We start from the raw sequence: 19,654 nt of genomic DNA on the forward strand, positions 1-19,654 counted from the left end.
TAAAATAGTTTTTTTATATATAAATTTTGCTCAGGGACACTGCTCAAATGTTTAATCTGCTGTTGGACGCCGCTAACATGGAAATATGCTCAGTACACATCGTCTCAGGCGCATCTGAGAAATAGAGATAAGAAGAGACTTTGTAACTAAATCTCCAGGATTTTTTTACGACTTAGTTCTTATTTGAATGCTATCGGATCCACTTCAATCCACATTTGTTAACTTTTACTATAATCCACCACAGCACATTTTAATTGGTGCAAATTTGACCACATTCATACAAGACCTTAGGATATAATAGTCTCTCTGTTCTTTCTAAAGCTCGTAGGAATATAACTTTTGGGGGGGATAATACACGTGATGTGAGATTGTTCTTCATGCAACCAAAAGTAACGCCTATCGTCAATTTGTCCGTCTCCTTTTCTTTTTCTTTATGCATAGTCCTGGGCTCCTGGCTCTGGCTCTGGCTCCAGCACCCCCGTCTCTGGTCCAGCTCAACTTTTATCCACAGAGAAGATCAACAACAGTTGGGCCGACGCCGACTGAAACTCATTTGAAGGATGACATGAAACAGGTCCGGGCCCCGTCCCCCGAACACAGCAATCATACGATGACATTTCGCTGATGCTCGCTCTCTACAGTCACAGGAGTAGGAGTAGATAGCTAGTCCGTTGTCAGACTAGAGTCAAGCGTTGAACTCGCGTAGCACCGGGCCCTAGTTCAGCGAGACATGTGTCATGCATCAGCTAAACACGCTGTAGCGTGAAGCCGTGAACCGTGGCGAAAGTGACGGTGGGTGAGGTGGCCGGGGCGGCCAGGGACGTCGTCTGGCCTCACCATCACCCTGGGTGCGTGATTGGAGCGAGCTCTGGTGAGGTGGAATGCCGACTGCCGAGGAGCCCCGCCCGCTGGCGCGGCAAGCTCCCCCGGCACGCACGTGGCGGGGCCGAGAAGCGCGACGCGATCCATGTGTGCGACTGCGTCAGGGACGTCGGCAGAGTGCAAAATCAACACTGGTCGGTCAGAGAACCCACCGCCCAGAGCCGCCACCGTCTTCGCCTTCTCGAGGCCGGGACCGAAGCGGATTCATCGATTCCTTTCTGGTTCTAGAATCGAGGAGGTCAAGCCCAGGGTAGCGTACTTGGGCCGGTTGCGTCGTGAGGTGGGACCGTAGGTGGTGCCTCGGTGGCTATCGAACCCAACTCGGACTACCTGCCTATATACCAGCGAAGCGACCAGGAGAACGCTGTCAACCAAACAAAAAGGTTTTTTTTTTTACAAACTAAATACGAAAGCTTTGGCTTGTCTTTTTTACGAAAAATGCAAGGATGCGAATTGATTAACCACGGGTTGCGCTCGTAGGAAGTCGGCACGTCGCATCCGGATTCCGGAGGACGGCGACATACCGCGGTTTTCTGTTACGATTGATTGATGACGACGGTTTTGCCGCGGGTTAAATGGGCGGTAGTCACTGCCCACTGGGCAGGCCGCCTTGAGTATCCTGTACCCACCACGTCCACTTCTAGGCCACTTCTCGTCTTCTCTCGTTTTATTTTCTTTTATTATTTTAGTTTAGTTTAGTTATACTCGAGACGAGGAGATCCGTGGAACAGCGGAGACGACGCGTGCGTTGCGTGGGGGTGAGGGAGCCCCCGTCGCCGCCCGTCCCCCGCGACGTGCACCATTCTTCAGCACACACACGGGCCACCGGAAGCGCAAAGAAAACAAATTACAAATGCCCCACCCAGGGTCCCATTCTACGCCAGCTCAGCTCAGCTCAGCTCAGATCTTCTCCTCCCGTCCCGTTGCCGCGTGCGTGACGCGGTGACGGTGCGGCAGCACCACTCCGTCGATCCAGCCGAGATCCGGCTTCCGGCGCCATTTTTATATAATCTCGCCCCCGCCTGATCCGATCGGATCGGGCTTCCCCCTCTCCTCTCACGCCTTCGCTGCCTTTTCTACCCACGCGTCTCTCGCCAGTCGCCATCACCATCATCATCGTCAATCACGGCGACCTCGCTCTCGCTGCCCGACTGGAACCGGTAATCTAATGGCTAATGCCCTCCATTAACCCTCTCGCTATCCTCTAACCAGTGGTGCTTAAGCAAAAAAAAAAGGCTCTGCTACTGCTGCGGCCTCGCTCAGATCCGCCCCGCTTCGCTCCCCACCCTTCCCCCCTGCTGGCCGTTGCTCTGCATCTGCTGCTCTCCTCGGCCGGGAAAAAGGTAGGGGCAGGCAGCCGTTGCGCGGTTGCCGGTTGGCTGGCGCCGCTGACCTTCCGTTCGTTTCGCGGTTGCGTGGCCTCGATCTGCCGCGCGGCATCTTTTACTTGTCCCTAGTGTATGTAGTGTACTGTCCTGTTTGTTGCTCATGCTCTTCCGCTTTTCCGCGGGCGTGCGATTGTTCCGCTTCCGCAGGACGCTGCTGCTAGGCTGACAGCGGCGAGGAGGAGGAGGAGACGAGGGAGCCATGGCTCAGATCCTGCTCCACGGCACGCTCCACGCCACCATCTTCGAGGCCGAGTCGCTCTCCAACCCGCACCGCGCCAGCGGCGGTGCCCCCAAGTTCATCCGCAAGGTACTCCTCTCCTCAATCTCGGGACCCCTTTCTCCCTCCCTTCCTGTCTCCCAACGATCTCTTCCATTCCACCACGCCCGACCCGACTTGGGCATGCTGGCGTCCAACAGCCGCGCAAACTCGTGATGATGAGTGATGTGGTTAGTAGAGAGGCAGCGAATGGTTCATGAATGATGGCACTGCCTGCCTCCAGAATACTAGTCTCTCTACTGTTGATTGCTTCATCATCAACAGCCATGCTACTGTTTTAATTTTGCTCAAGAGAGCGCTCAAGCACTAGTCCCCTTCGATCAGTCTGCCGTAATCTCGTTTCTAAAAGTATGCCTACCAGATTCGTCTCTTCTGCTAACACGACCTGTTCGTTTCGTTTCGACAGCTTGTGGAAGGGATCGAGGATACCGTGGGTGTCGGCAAGGGCAGCACCAAGATATATGCTACCATTGATTTGGAGAAGGCCCGCGTCGGGCGTACACGTATGATCTCCAACGAGCCCATCAATCCTCGTTGGTACGAGTCCTTCCACATCTACTGCGCGCACATGGCCGCCGACGTCATCTTCACCGTCAAGATCGACAACCCCATTGGGGCGTCTCTCATCGGGAGGGCCTACTTGCCTGTCACGGACCTCCTGGACGGAGAGGAGATCGACAAGTGGCTTGAAATCTGTGATGAGAACCGCGAGCCTATTGGAGACAGCAAGATCCATGTGAAGCTTCAGTACTTTGATGTTTTCAAGGACCGCAATTGGGCGAGGGGTGTTCGGAGCACCAAGTACCCTGGTGTTCCTTACACCTTCTTCTCGCAGAGGCAGGGCTGCAAGGTTACTCTGTACCAGGACGCTCATGTCCCCGACAATTTCGTTCCTAAGATCCCGCTTGCTGATGGCAAGAACTATGAGCCACACAGGTGCTGGGAGGATATCTTTGATGCCATAAGCAAGGCCCAGCATTTGATTTACATCACTGGCTGGTCCGTGTACACCGAGATCACCTTGGTTAGGGACACCAACAGACCGAAACCTGGTGGTGACGTTACTCTTGGGGAGTTGCTCAAGAGGAAGGCCAGTGAAGGTGTCCGGGTCAATATGCTAGTGTGGGATGATAGGACTTCAGTTGGTTTGCTTAAGAAGGATGGCTTGATGGCTACCCATGATGAGGAGACTGCAAATTACTTCCATGACACAGAAGTCAACTGTGTTCTGTGCCCTCGCAACCCTGATGATTCTGGCAGCTTTGTTCAGGATCTGCAGATATCAACTATGTTCACACACCATCAGAAGATAGTAGTAGTTGACCATGAGCTGCCAAACGAGGGCTCCCAGCAAAGAAGGATAGTCAGCTTCATTGGTGGCATTGACCTTTGTGATGGAAGGTATGATACTCAGTACCACTCCTTGTTTAGGACACTTGACAGTGTCCATCATGATGACTTCCACCAGCCAAACTTTGAGGGTGGATCAATCAAGAAAGGTGGTCCAAGAGAGCCATGGCATGATATCCATTCACGGCTGGAAGGGCCTATTGCTTGGGATGTTCTTTACAACTTTGAGCAGAGATGGAGGAAGCAGGGTGGCAAGGACCTCCTTGTACGTCTCAGGGATCTTTCTGACATCATTATTCCCCCTTCTCCTGTGATGTTCCCGGAGGACAGAGAAACATGGAATGTTCAGCTCTTCAGATCCATTGATGGTGGTGCTGCTTTTGGGTTCCCTGAGACTCCTGAGGAAGCTGCAAGAGCTGGCCTTGTGAGTGGAAAGGATCAAATCATCGATCGGAGTATCCAGGATGCATACATAAATGCCATCCGAAGGGCGAAGAACTTCATCTACATTGAGAATCAGTACTTCCTTGGAAGTTCATATGGCTGGAAGGCCGAAGGCATCAAGCCGGAAGAAATTGGTGCTCTTCACTTGATTCCGAAGGAGCTCTCATTGAAGATTGTCAGCAAGATTGAAGCTGGGGAACGGTTTACTGTTTATGTTGTGGTGCCAATGTGGCCTGAGGGTGTTCCAGAAAGTGCTTCTGTTCAGGCAATCCTTGACTGGCAAAGGAGAACAATGGATATGATGTACACTGACATCACACAAGCTCTCCAAGCCAAGGGAATTGAAGCAAATCCCAAGGAATATCTCACTTTCTTCTGCTTAGGTAACCGCGAGGTGAAGCAGGAGGGAGAATATGAACCTGAGGAACACCCAGAACCTGACACTGATTACATCCGGGCTCAAGAGGCTAGGAGGTTTATGATCTATGTTCATACCAAAATGATGATAGGTAATGAATCAGTTCTACTTTGCCCTCGTATTGCACTATATTTCACTTTTAAGTTTACTGAATTTTTTAGCGCAGTTAAGTTTACTGATATATATGGAATATATGTTTTATATGTTCACATCTAGAACATGTTTCCTTTAGCTACAAAGCATGCATTTCTGCTTTAACTGTGTATTGGAAGCAAGGGATCACTTTAAGTTAGAAGTATAATTATTTTAGAGAGCAGCAGAATCAACTTAAAGCATAAAGTATATCAGGAAGAAATTGTCCTGTGCTACTATAATCCTGCTTCAAAGATTTCTTGCTCTTTTGGATTGAAACCAAAGGGTATAGTTAGTTTCTCTTGATAGCAAAGCATTGGGCACTGCTTAAATTGTTTTCTTTTCTTGGCTTTAGAGGTGTTAGATTTTCTGTTCATGATAGTAACATCTATTTATCCATGCATTACACTATAAATGCCAGTAGTTTTTTTAATAGGCCACACATCTTTTGTTTTTCAAGATTTAGAAGCATGGTTGATGTTGTGAAACTTACTTCTGATGTGCATTTTTTTAACGCAACTTCTGATGTGCATATGTTTGGAGCAACATGTTTTTTTAGTTAAAAGCGTAACTATACTGGACAGGAAAGGCATCAATATAAAGCAACAAATATTATGGGGAAGAACTGTCTTGTGCTCATATAATTCTACCTTTTAAAAGGATTTAACACTCTTTTCAAATGAGTAAAAATAATTCAAGGTATACAGTTACTATTTGTAGCAAAATGTTGAACGGCTGAATCCTGCTTGAATTCCCTCTCTTGCTTGGCTTGAAAGGCGTCCATTTGTTGATGGAGATGGTAACATTTTTTTGTTTGATTTCAGTGGACGATGAGTACATCATCATTGGGTCTGCCAACATCAACCAGAGGTCCATGGACGGTGCCAGGGACTCTGAAATCGCCATGGGCGCATACCAGCCGTACCACCTGGCGACCAGGCAGCCTGCCCGTGGCCAGATCCACGGCTTCCGGATGTCTCTGTGGTACGAGCACCTGGGAATGCTGGATGATGTCTTCCAGCGCCCTGAGAGTGTGGAGTGTGTGCAGAAGGTGAACAGGATCGCCGAGAAGTATTGGGATCTATACTCGAGCGACGACCTGGAGCAGGATCTCCCAGGCCACCTCCTCATGTACCCAATCGGTGTCACTGCCGACGGCACCGTTACTGAGCTTCCGGGGATGGAGAACTTCCCTGACACCCGTGCCCGTGTCCTCGGCAACAAGTCGGATTACCTTCCACCCATCCTCACCACATAGAGTGCAGACTGCAGGTAGCGCCGTGGCTCCTCTCCTGTCTGGCCTCAACTTTGGTGTCCCTGTGTTTGTGTTCGAGACACTGAAGGTTCAGATAGCAGTGTTGTTATTATAGTTTTTATTGAGTGATAATAAGTGCATTGTGCATGATGGGACGATAGGAGTTAGAGTTGTTTATTACTACTAAGTACTGGATCCAGATTGTGTTGTCCCCTTGTCTGGTATAGCTCGTGTAGCTTGCTACGTTGCGGTGCTGTTTGTAAGAGGTGACTTCAGAGTTCAGGACTTAAACACGATTGCTTGTTCAAGTGTGTGCTGCTAAATGTCAATGTGTTGCTACTACAACAATATGGATAATCTCGCATCTATCTATAAAGACCTTTAAACGTGGTGAAAATCTCCTGTTGCTCAACAGATCCCATGCCATGTCTTCCACTCCCAATCTGCCATCAGTCAGGTGCACCCTCAGCATAACAACCGAAAATGACAGCTTTAATTTTTCAGTCTTGTTTACAGCAAGGAGATTTATGGCTAATCTCAACATACAAGTTTGATCATGCACCTGACCACTAGGACCCTCCAAAAAAAATCTATCTTCTTTCTGCTTCTTTTGCTATAGCTTGAAATGAGCAGTATTCGTATCACCCTCTAAGATGTTCATATCCCTGAATCCTTGTCTGGCCTTAATCTCCTCTAGAGTCTATGACCTTACTAGCCTAGAGGCTGTTTGGTCCATGTTACTTTTCTTTGTCTCAGTTAAGCCACTACTCTCCCCCATAACATATAGCTTCCTATACTGTTCTATTAGCTCATTCTTTTGCTACTTATTCATGGCCGCTATCTCATTCTCCGCCCACCATCTAACTATTCTCCTAAGGTTCTGATCCCAAACTGCCATTTATGTATGATTCTAGACTCTGAGCAAGGAGCATTCGACAAAGAACTCCATCACTAAAAGAAGCCTTCTCCAGCCACCACTTTTCAAAACGATTTTTCATTTTACCTAAATTATCTCCTGTATCCAAATCTTGCACTACTTGTATTTCATACATGTCTCTTTTTTTTCCACACTGGCCCATCCAGTGTCAAAGCCTTTCAGTTTTACTGAAAGGACATAATATGGGTACTTAAATTTGCTCCTAACCGTTATCATCTTACCTACACCATTCTGGTCCGGCGCCATAGGACAACCATACAATATGAGGCTTCTTCATGTCTGTGATAAGAGACGCTACACACCATGCAGTAAGCATGATTCCAACTAAAAGAACATGTTCATGTGTTCTGTTTAAAGACACTAAGCATCTATTTACGCTAAATGCAGGGTGTGCTGTGAACAAGGATTAAGGAACAGCTTAGGCTGAACAAGGCTGCAACCAGCACAATCATGGCCAGATTGGAGGCCCAAAGAGCAATGTGTGATTTATTTGAAACCGAGCTCCATAAGAATTGCTAACAGACAGGTGATCTGGAGAGGCAGAAAGAGCCAAACATTGCTGGAGGAAAGGCACGTCAAGAGTCCAAAGTACCCCTAAGCAAGAAGGCTGAGGAGGAGGAGCCTTCTCCCGCAGGAGCTCAGGGTTCTCCTGGAGGAAGATCAGAGAAATTCAGGTGGACATTTATATTTACCTAGGAGAAGAAGAAATTGGAACAGTAACTTCAACTAACCATAAATGATAAATGAACTATAATCACAGTTATAATTAAGCTTCTCAAGGAGGTCATTTTCCACTCAACAGAACACTGGTGATACTGAAAGAGGCAGAACATTAGTGCAGGAGAAAGTTAGAAGAGTTCGCGATCAAGGAACGGCAACTTGCATGAGAAGGTGCATAAAAGAAACCAGAAGGTGAAGAGATGAGAAGGCTAATATAGAAAGCAATCATGCAGGAGTGGTACACAAGAGTCCAAAACTAAAAACGCCCAATAGAGCAATTGGTGCATGGAGTAGAATCCCCAGATATTCGACAGATGAGCCAAACAGTGTCGCAAAAGAGTGAAACACTTCGTTTTCTTTTGAGGAAAGTCTGAAAGAGTGAAGCACTTGGTCACCGGTGTCGGCAAAGCTTAGGCCTTGGCCACTTGCCCAGCTGTCTATCTACATCTAACGAGCTTTTAGGTCATGGACCGTGGACCGAAAATACTACTATATGATATCACTAATACAGCAGCTTTTACATGGTTTTTACACTTATGTTTCTTTAAGGTTAGTGTCAGTACAAACCCTAGACTTAAACTGGCACTGGCAGACAACCGCCATTGTAAATCAAATTTATAATAGCGATTGGCATAAACTTGTAACCTTAGGAAATCTGCTAGTAGAGATGTATCATCACTGTTAATTTATAGCCATGCGTCCATAGTTTCAGTTGTACTAGCGCATGATTTTTATGAACCACTAGTGAAAAAAATCTCTAGTATAGATAAAAAAAATTAACCATTTCTGTACTAGTGTATGTTACCTCTATAAAAAAAAAGGATACAACTCTAGACTTAATTCAAAGTGAAACTAACTTAAACTTACTAATTTATAAAAAGTGGTATCAACCTTGAAGACTCTAAATAGATATACGTATATATTCAATACAAAGCTAAAGGTACTTATTTAGTATCATATATAAGCAATATAGTTACATTCTTTTATGACCGAGGTAGCAGGAGCATGTGCTACCACAACTAGTTGTAGCACTTGTCTATCACAACATCGAAATCAAGAAGTAAAGAGCTGTCCGCCGAAAAGGAAATTCAAGGAGTGGAGTTTCGCTTGCATGATGACGCCAGCTAGTGCCTGTCACAGGAACCGCAAGAGGCACAGCACAGGCATTGATCATCGCAGCGAAGGCACAAAAACAGCGGTAAATGGCGAAAGTAATAAATTTGTCGTTTCGGTCAAAGTAACCAACATTCTTTTTATTACAGCAGGCAGCTCTCCTGCCGGTTCGTTTCAAAAAAGTAACCAACAAGTGGTTAGTTCCGCACTGCCTCGGGTTTATTTGCATATATGCTTGCGCTTTGGAACAGATTTGAGTCAAAAACTCAAACTTCTAAAGCCTTCACTTAAAAAACCTCTTGAATCAATTAGAAACTTGATGATCATTTGTGTAGATTTTACCTTACTTTCATAAAACCATAAATCTGGTATATGTTCATTAACCTTTTTCTTTTTGCCGAGGATGTTCATTAATCGAAAGTTGCTATGCTATAGCTATCTAGAGGAAGAGGGTGTGGAATGCATGGTGAGTTGGTCAGTTGGTGAGTGGTGACTGATGGAGATTTGGAGAATGAAAGCATAGTCGGTCGATTTGCTTTAACGACTCGATCGGGGAGCAAGAGCAACGGATGGAAATTAGCGAGGGGGAAAAAAAAGCAAATGGGCCTACGAGGCTGGACGTGCGGCTACTTTGGGCCAGTCCACATCAGGCCTTCCCAATTGTTGCGGCGCGAAGCTTGTACAAGCCAATAGCAACTCGTAACCGGGGCAAAGGGTTTCAGCCTGGTACACCGTAGAGCCCACCAAAGGTAAGCTCAAGGGCCAGTGGGCCACTGTGGAAAGCTCGTTGCCGAATTTGAACAGCGCGCGTTGCCGAATCCGAAGGCGTATCGCACGCACGCTACGGCCCCAGCTCTGCTTTCGGGTTGGCGACGGGACGGACGGCGACCGTGCAGTGCAGGGGACACCACGGAATCAACGGCCAGTAATCTTACCTGAGAAACAATGTCGACGCCCAAAGCATAATCACAGCTTTGATGATGATGGGCGCCCCACTATTGTACACTTCTTTGCCCAGGTTAACCTCGGCATCATCTCTGTCTGCGCTTACTTTAATCAGCACACATCACATAGACGTGTGGGTGGGTACATGCGATGCGACGAACACGACGCCACTAGCGCACTGGTAACTAAGATCTGCGTTGCTTCGGTTCAATGGAGCGTTGCTAGGGAGAGTGATGTTTCGTCTTTTCGAGATACGTATAGTTAGCTATGCATTTAGATATATAATTCGTAACTCTCAGCCCTGATAAACGATACGTGTCTAGATACCTAAGTAAGAAGAGGGCTAACGCAGACCAACGTGGGTAGTGGTTTGAGGTGAAAGTTCAGAGATTTCAAGTTCACAATGCAGGCTGTTATGACCTATTAAATTGTGGCCTCATTATTCCTAACTCTCAGCCCTGATAAAAGGTGTGATGTACGTTCTAATGGTAGCTTCTCTCTTTTATCAGATCATCTTCTACAGGCCCTATGGGCTTCACGCAGACATGAAAGCTAGGGCGTATAGCCACCATGTAGTGTTAGGACGGCATGATAGTAATGTATCTAGAAAAATCAAAACATCTTATAATTTGAACGTATGAATATTTATTGTTATTTTTCTGGACCTTGTGGATAATCTTCTCACAATGGAACACACACAAATGAGAATTAACTATATTACCACCTCCAAATGAACTTTTTTTTAAGAATTGTGCAGCACAAGAATGATGGGAAACTAATAATGAGGAAACATACAACCTGCATAAAATGAGAACATGATGATTAATATGGGGCAGTGAACCATTAGTGGTCCCTAAATAGAAGGCGTAGCTATTTTTTATAGTCCAAAAATAGACAAGGCAGCTAAGTCTTGGTGCCATTCACGCGCATCGCATGCAAAATTTAGGGGTCGTTCAGTATCGCTTCAACTGCAGCTGTTGAAGGTGTTTTCTCATCAAAACCATCCAAATGCCTTTGATTTGAGCCGCTCCATGGGCAAAGTTGCGGATTGACATATGGAGAGCGAATGCACATACCCACAACATTTAGGCCTTGTTCAGTTTTCAAAATTTTGGTTTTTAGATATTGTAGCACTTTCGTTTTTATTTGACAAATATTATTCAATCATAGACTAACTAAGTTTAAAAGATTCATTTCGCGATTTATAGCTAAACTGTGTAGTTAGTTTTTGTTTTCATTTATATTTAATGTTTCATACATGTACCGTAAGATTCGATGTGACAAAGAATCTTGAAATTTTTTAAAAACTAAACAAAACTTTAAAACGCTATCCTCAAATAATGAAGACATCCATGTACACGGGCGGAGTTAGAATCGGTGCCATGACGCTGGTCCTATCGATAAAATCTCTTTATACAATCTTGCTCCACCTGCCCCCTTCCACATATGTTCTGTTTTTCTATACGATGGGATTAATACATTTGTTTGATTTTAGGTTAGCCAAGACCTAATGGAAACACGGCGTACAATACAATGCAGAGCTGGTCATAAGAAAACTTTTTTTTTAATTTTGAGGAAATAGCTAGTCCATGAGAAAACGTTGGATCGTGGATGTAATGAAATCCGTGATTTTGGTGCCGCGAACCACAACACCTTTTGTGACAGTGCATTCTGTACAATACAAACAACTACGTGCATCTTTACTTCAAAAAGAAAAGAAAAAAAAACAATTACGTACATATCGATCGTCGCACGTGCGACGTGGACCGTTCAACATGCATGCCTGGATTAATAATTAATTAATTAATAGGAGTATCCAACAATAATATATCTACATGATTTCAGGATCAACTTCTTCACTGCATTCAGGTGCTCTGTCCTCGTCGTTGCTCTGCGTCGGCTGGCAGCTCGTACGGCTACGCGATCAACGAGGCAACCATCTGCTCAGTGTCCGTGGACCCGAGGCAGCACTCGCCGTCGACGCCGCCGGCAGCAACGGCCCCGGCGTACAGACGGCCGAGGAGGACGAGATCGCGGCGGGCGGCCGCGAGCCGACGGGACAGCGCGGCGGCCTCGGCGCGCAACGCGGCGTTGGCGAGCAAGGCGAGGGCCAGCCTACCGCGCGCGGCCTCCGCGCGCGCCGCCAGGTCGCGGTTCCCGCGCTCCAGGACCGCGGCGCTGTCCCGGAGCTCGTAGAGGTAGCGCTGCTTCCGCGCGCGGGACCGCCGCGCGGACTCTCGGTTCGATATCCTCCGCCGGAAACGCCGCTGATGGTCGACGCACTCCGCCGCCGCGGCGCCGGCGTCGACCCCAGGCCAGGACGCCGCCGCGGGTTGAGTTGGGAATGGGCCCCCTGCTGTGTGGTCTGGTCCGAACCCGACATGCTGTTTGGCCATCGCGGGGGAGATTTGCATGTCGATGCAAGTCATGCACCCTGAGAAGGCCATGACGGGAGGATGGTAATCGTGTGCGATTTTTTTTTTTTTTGACGGGGTCGTAATTGTGATCGGAGGAGGAAGAATGGAAGATGGGAAGGCCGCAGTATTTATACTGGTTTACGAGGGGTATCTTGGTATTCTGTTTGTTGATGGGTGTGGGTCCAATGTTTGTTGGAGATGAGGCAACACGCAATACAATCTTTTTCGATCAATCTTGAAATTGACAAAGTTATCAATAATCTAACAATGTCTGAACCATGTATATCATACGATCATGTGACACAAGTTATTAACTAAGAACTACATGTAAGGAAAAGTATAACACATAAAGGCACCTCTAGTGATGACTTATAACTTATAAACTAGGTTTAAATAATGTTATTTTATATTTTAATAGTGCAGAGGAAACCTATATCTTCATGAAGAGTCGGTCTTATACACACTTCAAGATCTTATGAGGTCGTCATATGGGGTATTCATAATGTGCTAAAAGTAAACACCGTTATAGAAGTTGTTGTAGAGCTAGTAGCTATAATAATTATCTTATACTCTATTTGTTCAAAATTATAAGATGATTTGACTTTAATTTCTATGTACGTTATGTTTACTATGTATTTAGATGTAGTGTGTATTCAAATACATGGAAAAACTATGTATCTAAAAAAGTTAAAACATCTCATAATTTAGAATGAATGAAGCATTGTTAAGTGTGCCATAATAAAAAGAGATCTAGGTCTTCCATAATTGACTGAAATCAACACATACATTTACCTTAGCCTTAGCGAGTTTAGTATAGGATTTAGACCAGGCTATCCAGTACTTCCTTGCGGATACGATGTAAACCTCTAGGAAATATTCACAAGAAAAAGCTACAAATGCACAATATGATTGTTCTTCACAGATGTGCGCGCACAAAGCACCAACAAATATTACAAAATAGATTATTGGTTGCAGATACATTGGACACAACCACACATGACATTGACGCTCATAGCTATGTCGCCGAGACATCTGGTCATCGCCTATCGTGAGTCTGTAGCATAATGGCATCTACGAGTGGCGGTGGCACACATGTTGTTGGTGTTTTGAACCGCAACCGACTAGTAAATTTATAATCTGCACGTCTAGACTTGGATGATGTACAAAGAGGACACAAGGATGTATACTAGTTTGGGCAAAATGTCCCTACGTCCAGTCACGAGCTGCTCGTGTTACCTTTACACGGTTTGTTTGCAGTAGGGGTTACAAACAGTCAAGAGAGGGAGAGGACTCCTAAGTCTTTTGTGGTGTGTAAATATGTAAGCTAAGATGCTTGCAGGTTTATTTGTTTGATGACTCGATGCCTAAGGCATCGTGCCTCCCCTTTTCATAGGTAGGGGGAAAACATGTTACATACTTGGTGCGAACAAGTAAAAAAAGAGAGAAGAAAAAGCTAAAAGATGAAAAGATAAAAAAAACTCCAGGGGGTCGTCTCATCTCCTCCTCGACGTGCGGGTTCCGCCAACCCTGTAGACTCTGTTGGATGGCTGGAATGGTGTCGTGCCATCCCCTCGTTGGCCACTGTTGCCATGCGATGGCTGGCGTAGGACAAACAGGGAGCTCTGTACTTTCCCGATTAACATTATGGTCAACCGGCTTCCCAGGTGAGGACCATACCTGTACTATAGAGTGTTTTGGTAGGAGAAGTACAGAGGTTGGCAACACATTGTCGTTCTATACCTATCTTTGATGACATACGACATCTCGGTGTTGCTCGATGTGGACATAAGCCACACGAGGGCGTGTGCTCCACTTTCCCAGCGTTGGAGATGTTAGAGGATTAGGTTCAAGGTGGTTGAAGGCGACATAAGCTTTATGACATGCGTCTGCCTTCATCCGAGGGTCGTTCACCGTCGTCTGAGGGTCCTTATGCATAATACCATTGTGCGAGGTAGAAACTTCCTTCATGAGACCGAAAAAGGGGGGTCCACCTTTTCCAGGTCGAGCAAGGCGGGGGCGCGTCCTTGGGGTCGGGCGAGGCGGAGATCACACCCTCGGGGTTGGATGAGGTGGAACTCACTCCCTTGGGGCTGGGCGAGGCGAAGCTTATTCCTTTGGGGCCGGGCGAGGCAGAGCCCACATCTTTAAAATTGATGTGTGTTGAGTTACAAGTATTGGGACCAAAGTCACAAGCTAGTGATTCACATGACATGCCTTGTCGTTGCCTGATCGACGAATGACCGATACCGTGTTTGCACCTTGCGACCATGATCGAGAGAATCTATTTTTGTGTAGTCTCTATGGAGCATATTTTTTTCAGGTTGGATTGGATCAAAGTGAAGAGTTATTTCCAATCTAGTTCGGAAAAATAATACAGCTATTTAGAGAAGACTAAAACAACACCATGCTAGAAGGCTACAAACATAGAATTTGTTTACTTGGCTTAAAAGTTATGATTAAATTTACTAATCATTAATTTATTATAAAAATATTGCTGAATAACTAGCAAATCTCGAAATCAGACTGCACATGCGCGCGCACACACGCCCACAACGAATATGAATAGAGACAGGCAGAACATGAAGCAAGCTCTAGCGACTAGCGGTGAAGACGCATCGGCGTGCAACGTCCGCTCCTCCTCCAGTCCTCTTACCTTAGGCCTTGTGTAGGGCCTTGTTTAGTTCCAAAATATTTTGCAAAATCGACACTGTAGCTTTTTCGTTTGTATTTGATAAATATTATCCAATCATAGACTAACTAGGTTTAAAAGATTCGTTTCGTCAATTTCGACCAAACTGTACAATTAGTTTTTATTTTTTATCTATATTTAATACTTCATGCATGTGTCTAAAGATTCGATGTGACGGGGAATCTGAAAAATTTTGCAAAATTTTTTGGGAACTAAACAAGGCCCAGATACACCCAAAAACCCAAAACTTTATAAGATTCTCCATCATATCGAATTTTGCGGTACATGCATGGAACATTAAATATAAATAAAAAAGATAACTAATTACACATTTTACATGTAAATCACGAGACGAATCTTTTAAGCCTAGTTGCTTCATGATTGGATAATGTTTGTCAAATAAAAACGAAAGTGCTACAGTGTCAAAATCCAAAATATTTTTGGATCTAAACAAGGCCTTATCCGAAAAATAAAAATAAAAAATCACGTGCGACGGTACGAGCGTGACGCGACCCGCTCGCGCTCGCTATTGGGCCCCAGTCCGATCGGGTCGGTGCCTACCCACTCCCGCTGGCCGCCGCGCCCAGGGCCCAGGCGAGGCGATGCGCGTCGCGGACCACGGAACCAAGCAGACCGACCGAGTCAATCAATCCGGCGAGTTGTGCGTGTGCGGCGCGGGGTGTGTGTGTGCGCGCGTGAGGCATGGCGACCACGCGCGACCGTGGCGCCGGCGGCGGATCGGCGTCGAGGGTCGGCGACGGGGACGTCGACCTGGGCGAGGGCTGGGACTGGGGCGCCATCCCGCGGCTCCTCTCCTCCGCCTGCCTCTTCCTCTGCTCCGGGTGGGTCCGCTTCGCTCACGGTCCTCTCCCCCCCTTCCCTTCCATCGCTCGCCTTAGCTTTCCGCATCTGGTCAATCAAGTGCGATCTGCGCCGCCTGGGACCGAACCAACCGTAGGAGGGGTTTGCGCTGCCGCGACCGCGAGTGAACCAGCTGCTTGCGGATGCTGGCAGATTGACGTAGCCTGTAGAGTGTGTGACACAGATGGAAATATGGAATCCCGCCGTTGCGAGACGGCTGTGCGTTCCGGTCGGCGTCCGCGCCATGGTTCATCCATCTAGGTTGGTGATTGATTCCGCTGCGCATCTGTATATGAGTTCGACATAGGTGCTGGAACTCAATTCATATCGTTTTTCAAGACGTTACCCCTCGCAAGGTAGTGGCGTTACCAGATTTAGCGACTACCCACTAGCTGTCTGCAGCCTTTAGCCTAGGTGTCTGTTTGGGATTAGATGTTAGGATGTTCTCGTGCTCTCGGTCTTTCACCCACTGACTAAAGTCGCTGGTGACCTTGTCTGCCTCTAGATTGTGGCATGTTTGCCATCTGTTTCAGTTTCATATTTGGGTATCTTTACTTGCCTTTTTTTTTAATCTACTTATGCTAATTGTCTACATGATCAAACTCCTTCCGAACAGAGCAGAGGCTGTTTTGGTTGCTGCGATAAGACTGTAAAACAACTGGGTGAACTGTCCAGAAACCTAATCACCCATGACCAAATAACCATTGGAGAGCCATATTGGAGCACAACCACCATCGAGGTTGAACCAGCAGATCTCAGGGGTGTTTCTCCAATGAGTACATCTAACTGGGCCTTTGATCAGCATGGAACTGGTAGCAGTCATAACCTTCCTGGACTTGGTAATAATGGTAGGTCACTCTGAATCATGTTTTCAGTTCTGCTAAGCTAGGGCATTTTCACTGGATCGACATAATGCCTCCTTTACTACAATCTTAACCTTGACTTTGTCCTAGTTTCTCTGAGCTGAGAAAAAAGAATGTTGGGCTTAGTTTTCTGTGGTTTCAATGGGAAATTTATTTTCATCGCTTGATAAATTGTTCTTAAAAGTACCATCGCTTGGCATAAATCTCAATATTCATGTTGAGCTATGTCAGGGTTTAACTATTGCCAGTACCGAGATCGATGCATTACTATGCTACCATGTCTTAATTTTCTGTGGTTTTAATCAGAAATTTATCGAATATTTGAAACCACAGTTTTGTTCTGTCATCTTTCACAACATATGGTACATTTTGCAACTAGATTGGTATATAAGAAACTTTAGTAGGCAGAAGAAAAGGCAGTGCCCTGGTCGTGGGGAGGTTACTTGACCTCTCCATCCACCCGAGTTTGACAGCTTCAACCAGCTAAGGTGCCAATGTCCTTTGGTGAATGCCATATCTTCTAATCATTTGTCTTTTCCTGAAAGAATGGGTGAAGAAGTTTTGACTTTTGATTAGGCAAACTATTGCCTGATTGTTATTCTGATGTTTGTGCTGGATACCATGTGAAATTGGTGTACCTATTGAGAACAACCTTAGTATGGTTGTCTGAAGTTCATTTTTTTTTTGCAGGACTCATCCTGTGGGAACAGACTAGGCAGGAGTGGACTGAAATTAGAAGTCTACGGCCGAAGGTGAAGCAGGTTCGCGAACCAGTATTGAGGTATGAGCGAATGAAATGAAGACCGCAACCCAAAAAATTTACCCATATCACGTTTCTGTCAGACAAGTATATATTCTATGAAGTACATTTTCTTTGACCAAATGCACTTTGTCCCTTCTTCATATTGAAAGCAAAGGGTTATGCTGGGATCACCAGCTTTTCATATTAAACCTCAGAATACCATGCTTGCCTACCATCATTTTAGCTTTCAGTAACCATTTTGTCTGCATTCTTATGGAAACAGAGCTAGTATCCTTTTATAATCTAGTTTTAGACGCATATTTTTGTTCTCCTGAAGTTTGAAATCATTGCGATAGACCTGTTTTTATCCAGGTGATATTAGTTGTATTGGTCTTGTTGGAGTTTCTACTGATTCTTCCAATTGTGCGCTGTTAGTATAGTTTATCACTTCATTCATGTTGCGCACTATATGTTGCTCAAGCCCAATGTGTTCCTTTGTGCACTCCGATTCCATAATACTTGTTCATCATCCTCACTAGCGTCATTGGGACCATTTTCTACACCTACTTTAATTGTAGGGAAGTGATTAAGCGATTGTAAAATAATATTTGATAAGGTTATATTGAGCTTGGACATACATACCGTTAAATGGTTATTTCTTATGTGACTTGTAAGTTCTACAGCATATTATCTAGGAAACTTTCATAAGCAACAAATAGAGTACCTTTGAATCAAATTTGATGGCAGCTGCTCCTTTTACAAGAAAGATGCAGAGAACCAGCTATGATGTTAGTTTTTTTTTAAGAAGAGCTATGATGTTAGTTGAATCAGAAAGTGGATAGTCAGTCTTATTTGTGTGCAATTTGTTTTCTCTCAAATAGGTACTAGGTTTTTATTCCATTCCCCATAATATGCTGAAGCCAATAATGTCTTATTTTGCTTCTGATGATGTATTTCGTTTGTGCCACCTCAAGAAGCTTTAAGGAATGCTATCTTTATTGATTGTGGAGGTTTGTGTAATTGTGCTAAAAAATCTATATTTATATATGCAGTTGGAATGCAGCATATGAGAGTCTGCTTGGATCAAATAAGCCATTTCCTCAACCCATTCCTCTTCATGTAAGATCTAACACATTTCAGTCTAGCATTTCTTGCAAGGCATGCACTCTTAAACATGGGTCATGACATTGCAGGAGATGGTCGATTTCCTTGTGGACATCTGGGAGCAGGAGGGGCTGTATGACTAGCGCAAATGATTTCATGGGATAACATATCTGGGATAACACATAGTTGTTCCTCAAGAGAGGGGAAAAAAGAATGACATAGGGTGTGTAGGCTTGAGATGAGGTGGCCTGTCATACTTGTTTTTGTCAATGGAGGCCTGTTGTACTTGCAGAATACCGAGCTTGTAATGCTAGAGAAGTCCTGATACTGATAGTGGCTTTGTTGAATTTGTCAAAGAAAGTTGTGAGAGGTTGAGTTGTGACAAAAAGTGCGATTTGTATTTGATTAAGAAGGCTTTAACAGTTAACACGATGGCAGTTGCGTGTTGGTTCGAGATGGTTGGATTATTCTAAGGAGCGAGGAGTCATGTAAGTGTCCAGTTCGTGGTGAATGCAACCTTTGACTGATCCAGTTCCGGACTGTTAAAATTCGTTCGTTCTGTAATGTGAAGTGGCTGTGACTTGTCATTTTGATGAATGATCTCTCTTGCCATAAGGAAAAAAAATGGTTAATGTGTGCACAACCTTTGAATATTGTGAGCACAATACCCTACTCTGTCGCGATTGAGAGGCTCCAACGAAACAGGACTAGATCAGCATCTACTCTCCTCAAATCGAACTCCTCAATTCCTTGGCTTGTTCATTTGAAATTATCTATTAAATCTATCAATCATTTAACAATGTTTTTTTATAATAAATCAGCAAATAATATTTTTAGCCATGACTTCTCGTACCAAAGGATTGAGCAGCAGACTCATTCATCGAATCAACTACGGTGAGTGAATGCCAGGTCTGGCAGCGTGTCCACGTAGACAGCGTGCGCCCGACCCCAAAGCCAAAGGCCAAACTGCCAAAGCGTTGGGGTATGCCAAGAAAAGGAAAGGCCGAAAGGGGCACGGCGAGAAGTAGTCTGGGCCGAAACCAGCAAAAGGGCCATCGGCGTTGGGCCCCCGGCAACGACGCGCGGGCGCGGCCCTCTGCGTTCGGCCGGTCCCACC

The 19,654-nt window shown here is 45.5% G+C and overlaps 3 protein-coding genes across 5 annotated transcripts; 2 read left to right on the forward strand and 1 right to left on the reverse strand.

Moving 5' to 3' along the window:
• LOC110433400 (phospholipase D alpha 1) lies at positions 1,769-6,494 on the forward strand. 2 transcript variants are annotated; one of them, XM_021455422.1, is made up of 4 exons: positions 1,769-2,042; positions 2,418-2,577; positions 2,954-4,850; positions 5,716-6,494. In XM_021455422.1, the coding sequence occupies exons 2-4, from the start codon at positions 2,470-2,472 to the stop codon at positions 6,147-6,149; spliced, it is 2,439 nt and encodes an 812-aa protein (XP_021311097.1). In that variant the 5' UTR covers positions 1,769-2,042; positions 2,418-2,469; the 3' UTR covers positions 6,150-6,494. The 2 variants fall into 2 exon arrangements, with proteins under 2 accessions (XP_021311097.1, XP_021311098.1); XM_021455423.1 differs by having other exon boundaries at positions 1,853-2,225; positions 5,716-6,488.
• Positions 11,442-12,454, reverse strand: LOC8056547 (ocs element-binding factor 1). Its single transcript, XM_002457219.2, has one exon. The coding sequence runs from the start codon at positions 12,306-12,308 to the stop codon at positions 11,778-11,780; it is 531 nt and encodes a 176-aa protein (XP_002457264.2). The 5' UTR covers positions 12,309-12,454; the 3' UTR covers positions 11,442-11,777.
• LOC8056548 lies at positions 15,555-19,128 on the forward strand. Of its 2 annotated transcripts, none has more exons than XM_021457971.1 (5): positions 15,555-15,809; positions 16,445-16,676; positions 17,382-17,472; positions 18,486-18,552; positions 18,627-19,128. In XM_021457971.1, exons 1-5 carry the CDS (start codon positions 15,570-15,572, stop codon positions 18,678-18,680), a joined length of 684 nt encoding a protein of 227 aa, XP_021313646.1. In that variant the 5' UTR covers positions 15,555-15,569; the 3' UTR covers positions 18,681-19,128. The 2 variants fall into 2 exon arrangements, with proteins under 2 accessions (XP_021313646.1, XP_002455104.1); XM_002455059.2 differs by having other exon boundaries at positions 15,594-15,809; positions 16,450-16,676.

Source organism: Sorghum bicolor, chromosome 3 (assembly GCF_000003195.3).
Source record: "Sorghum bicolor cultivar BTx623 chromosome 3, Sorghum_bicolor_NCBIv3, whole genome shotgun sequence".
Lineage (NCBI taxonomy): Eukaryota > Viridiplantae > Streptophyta > Magnoliopsida > Poales > Poaceae > Sorghum > Sorghum bicolor.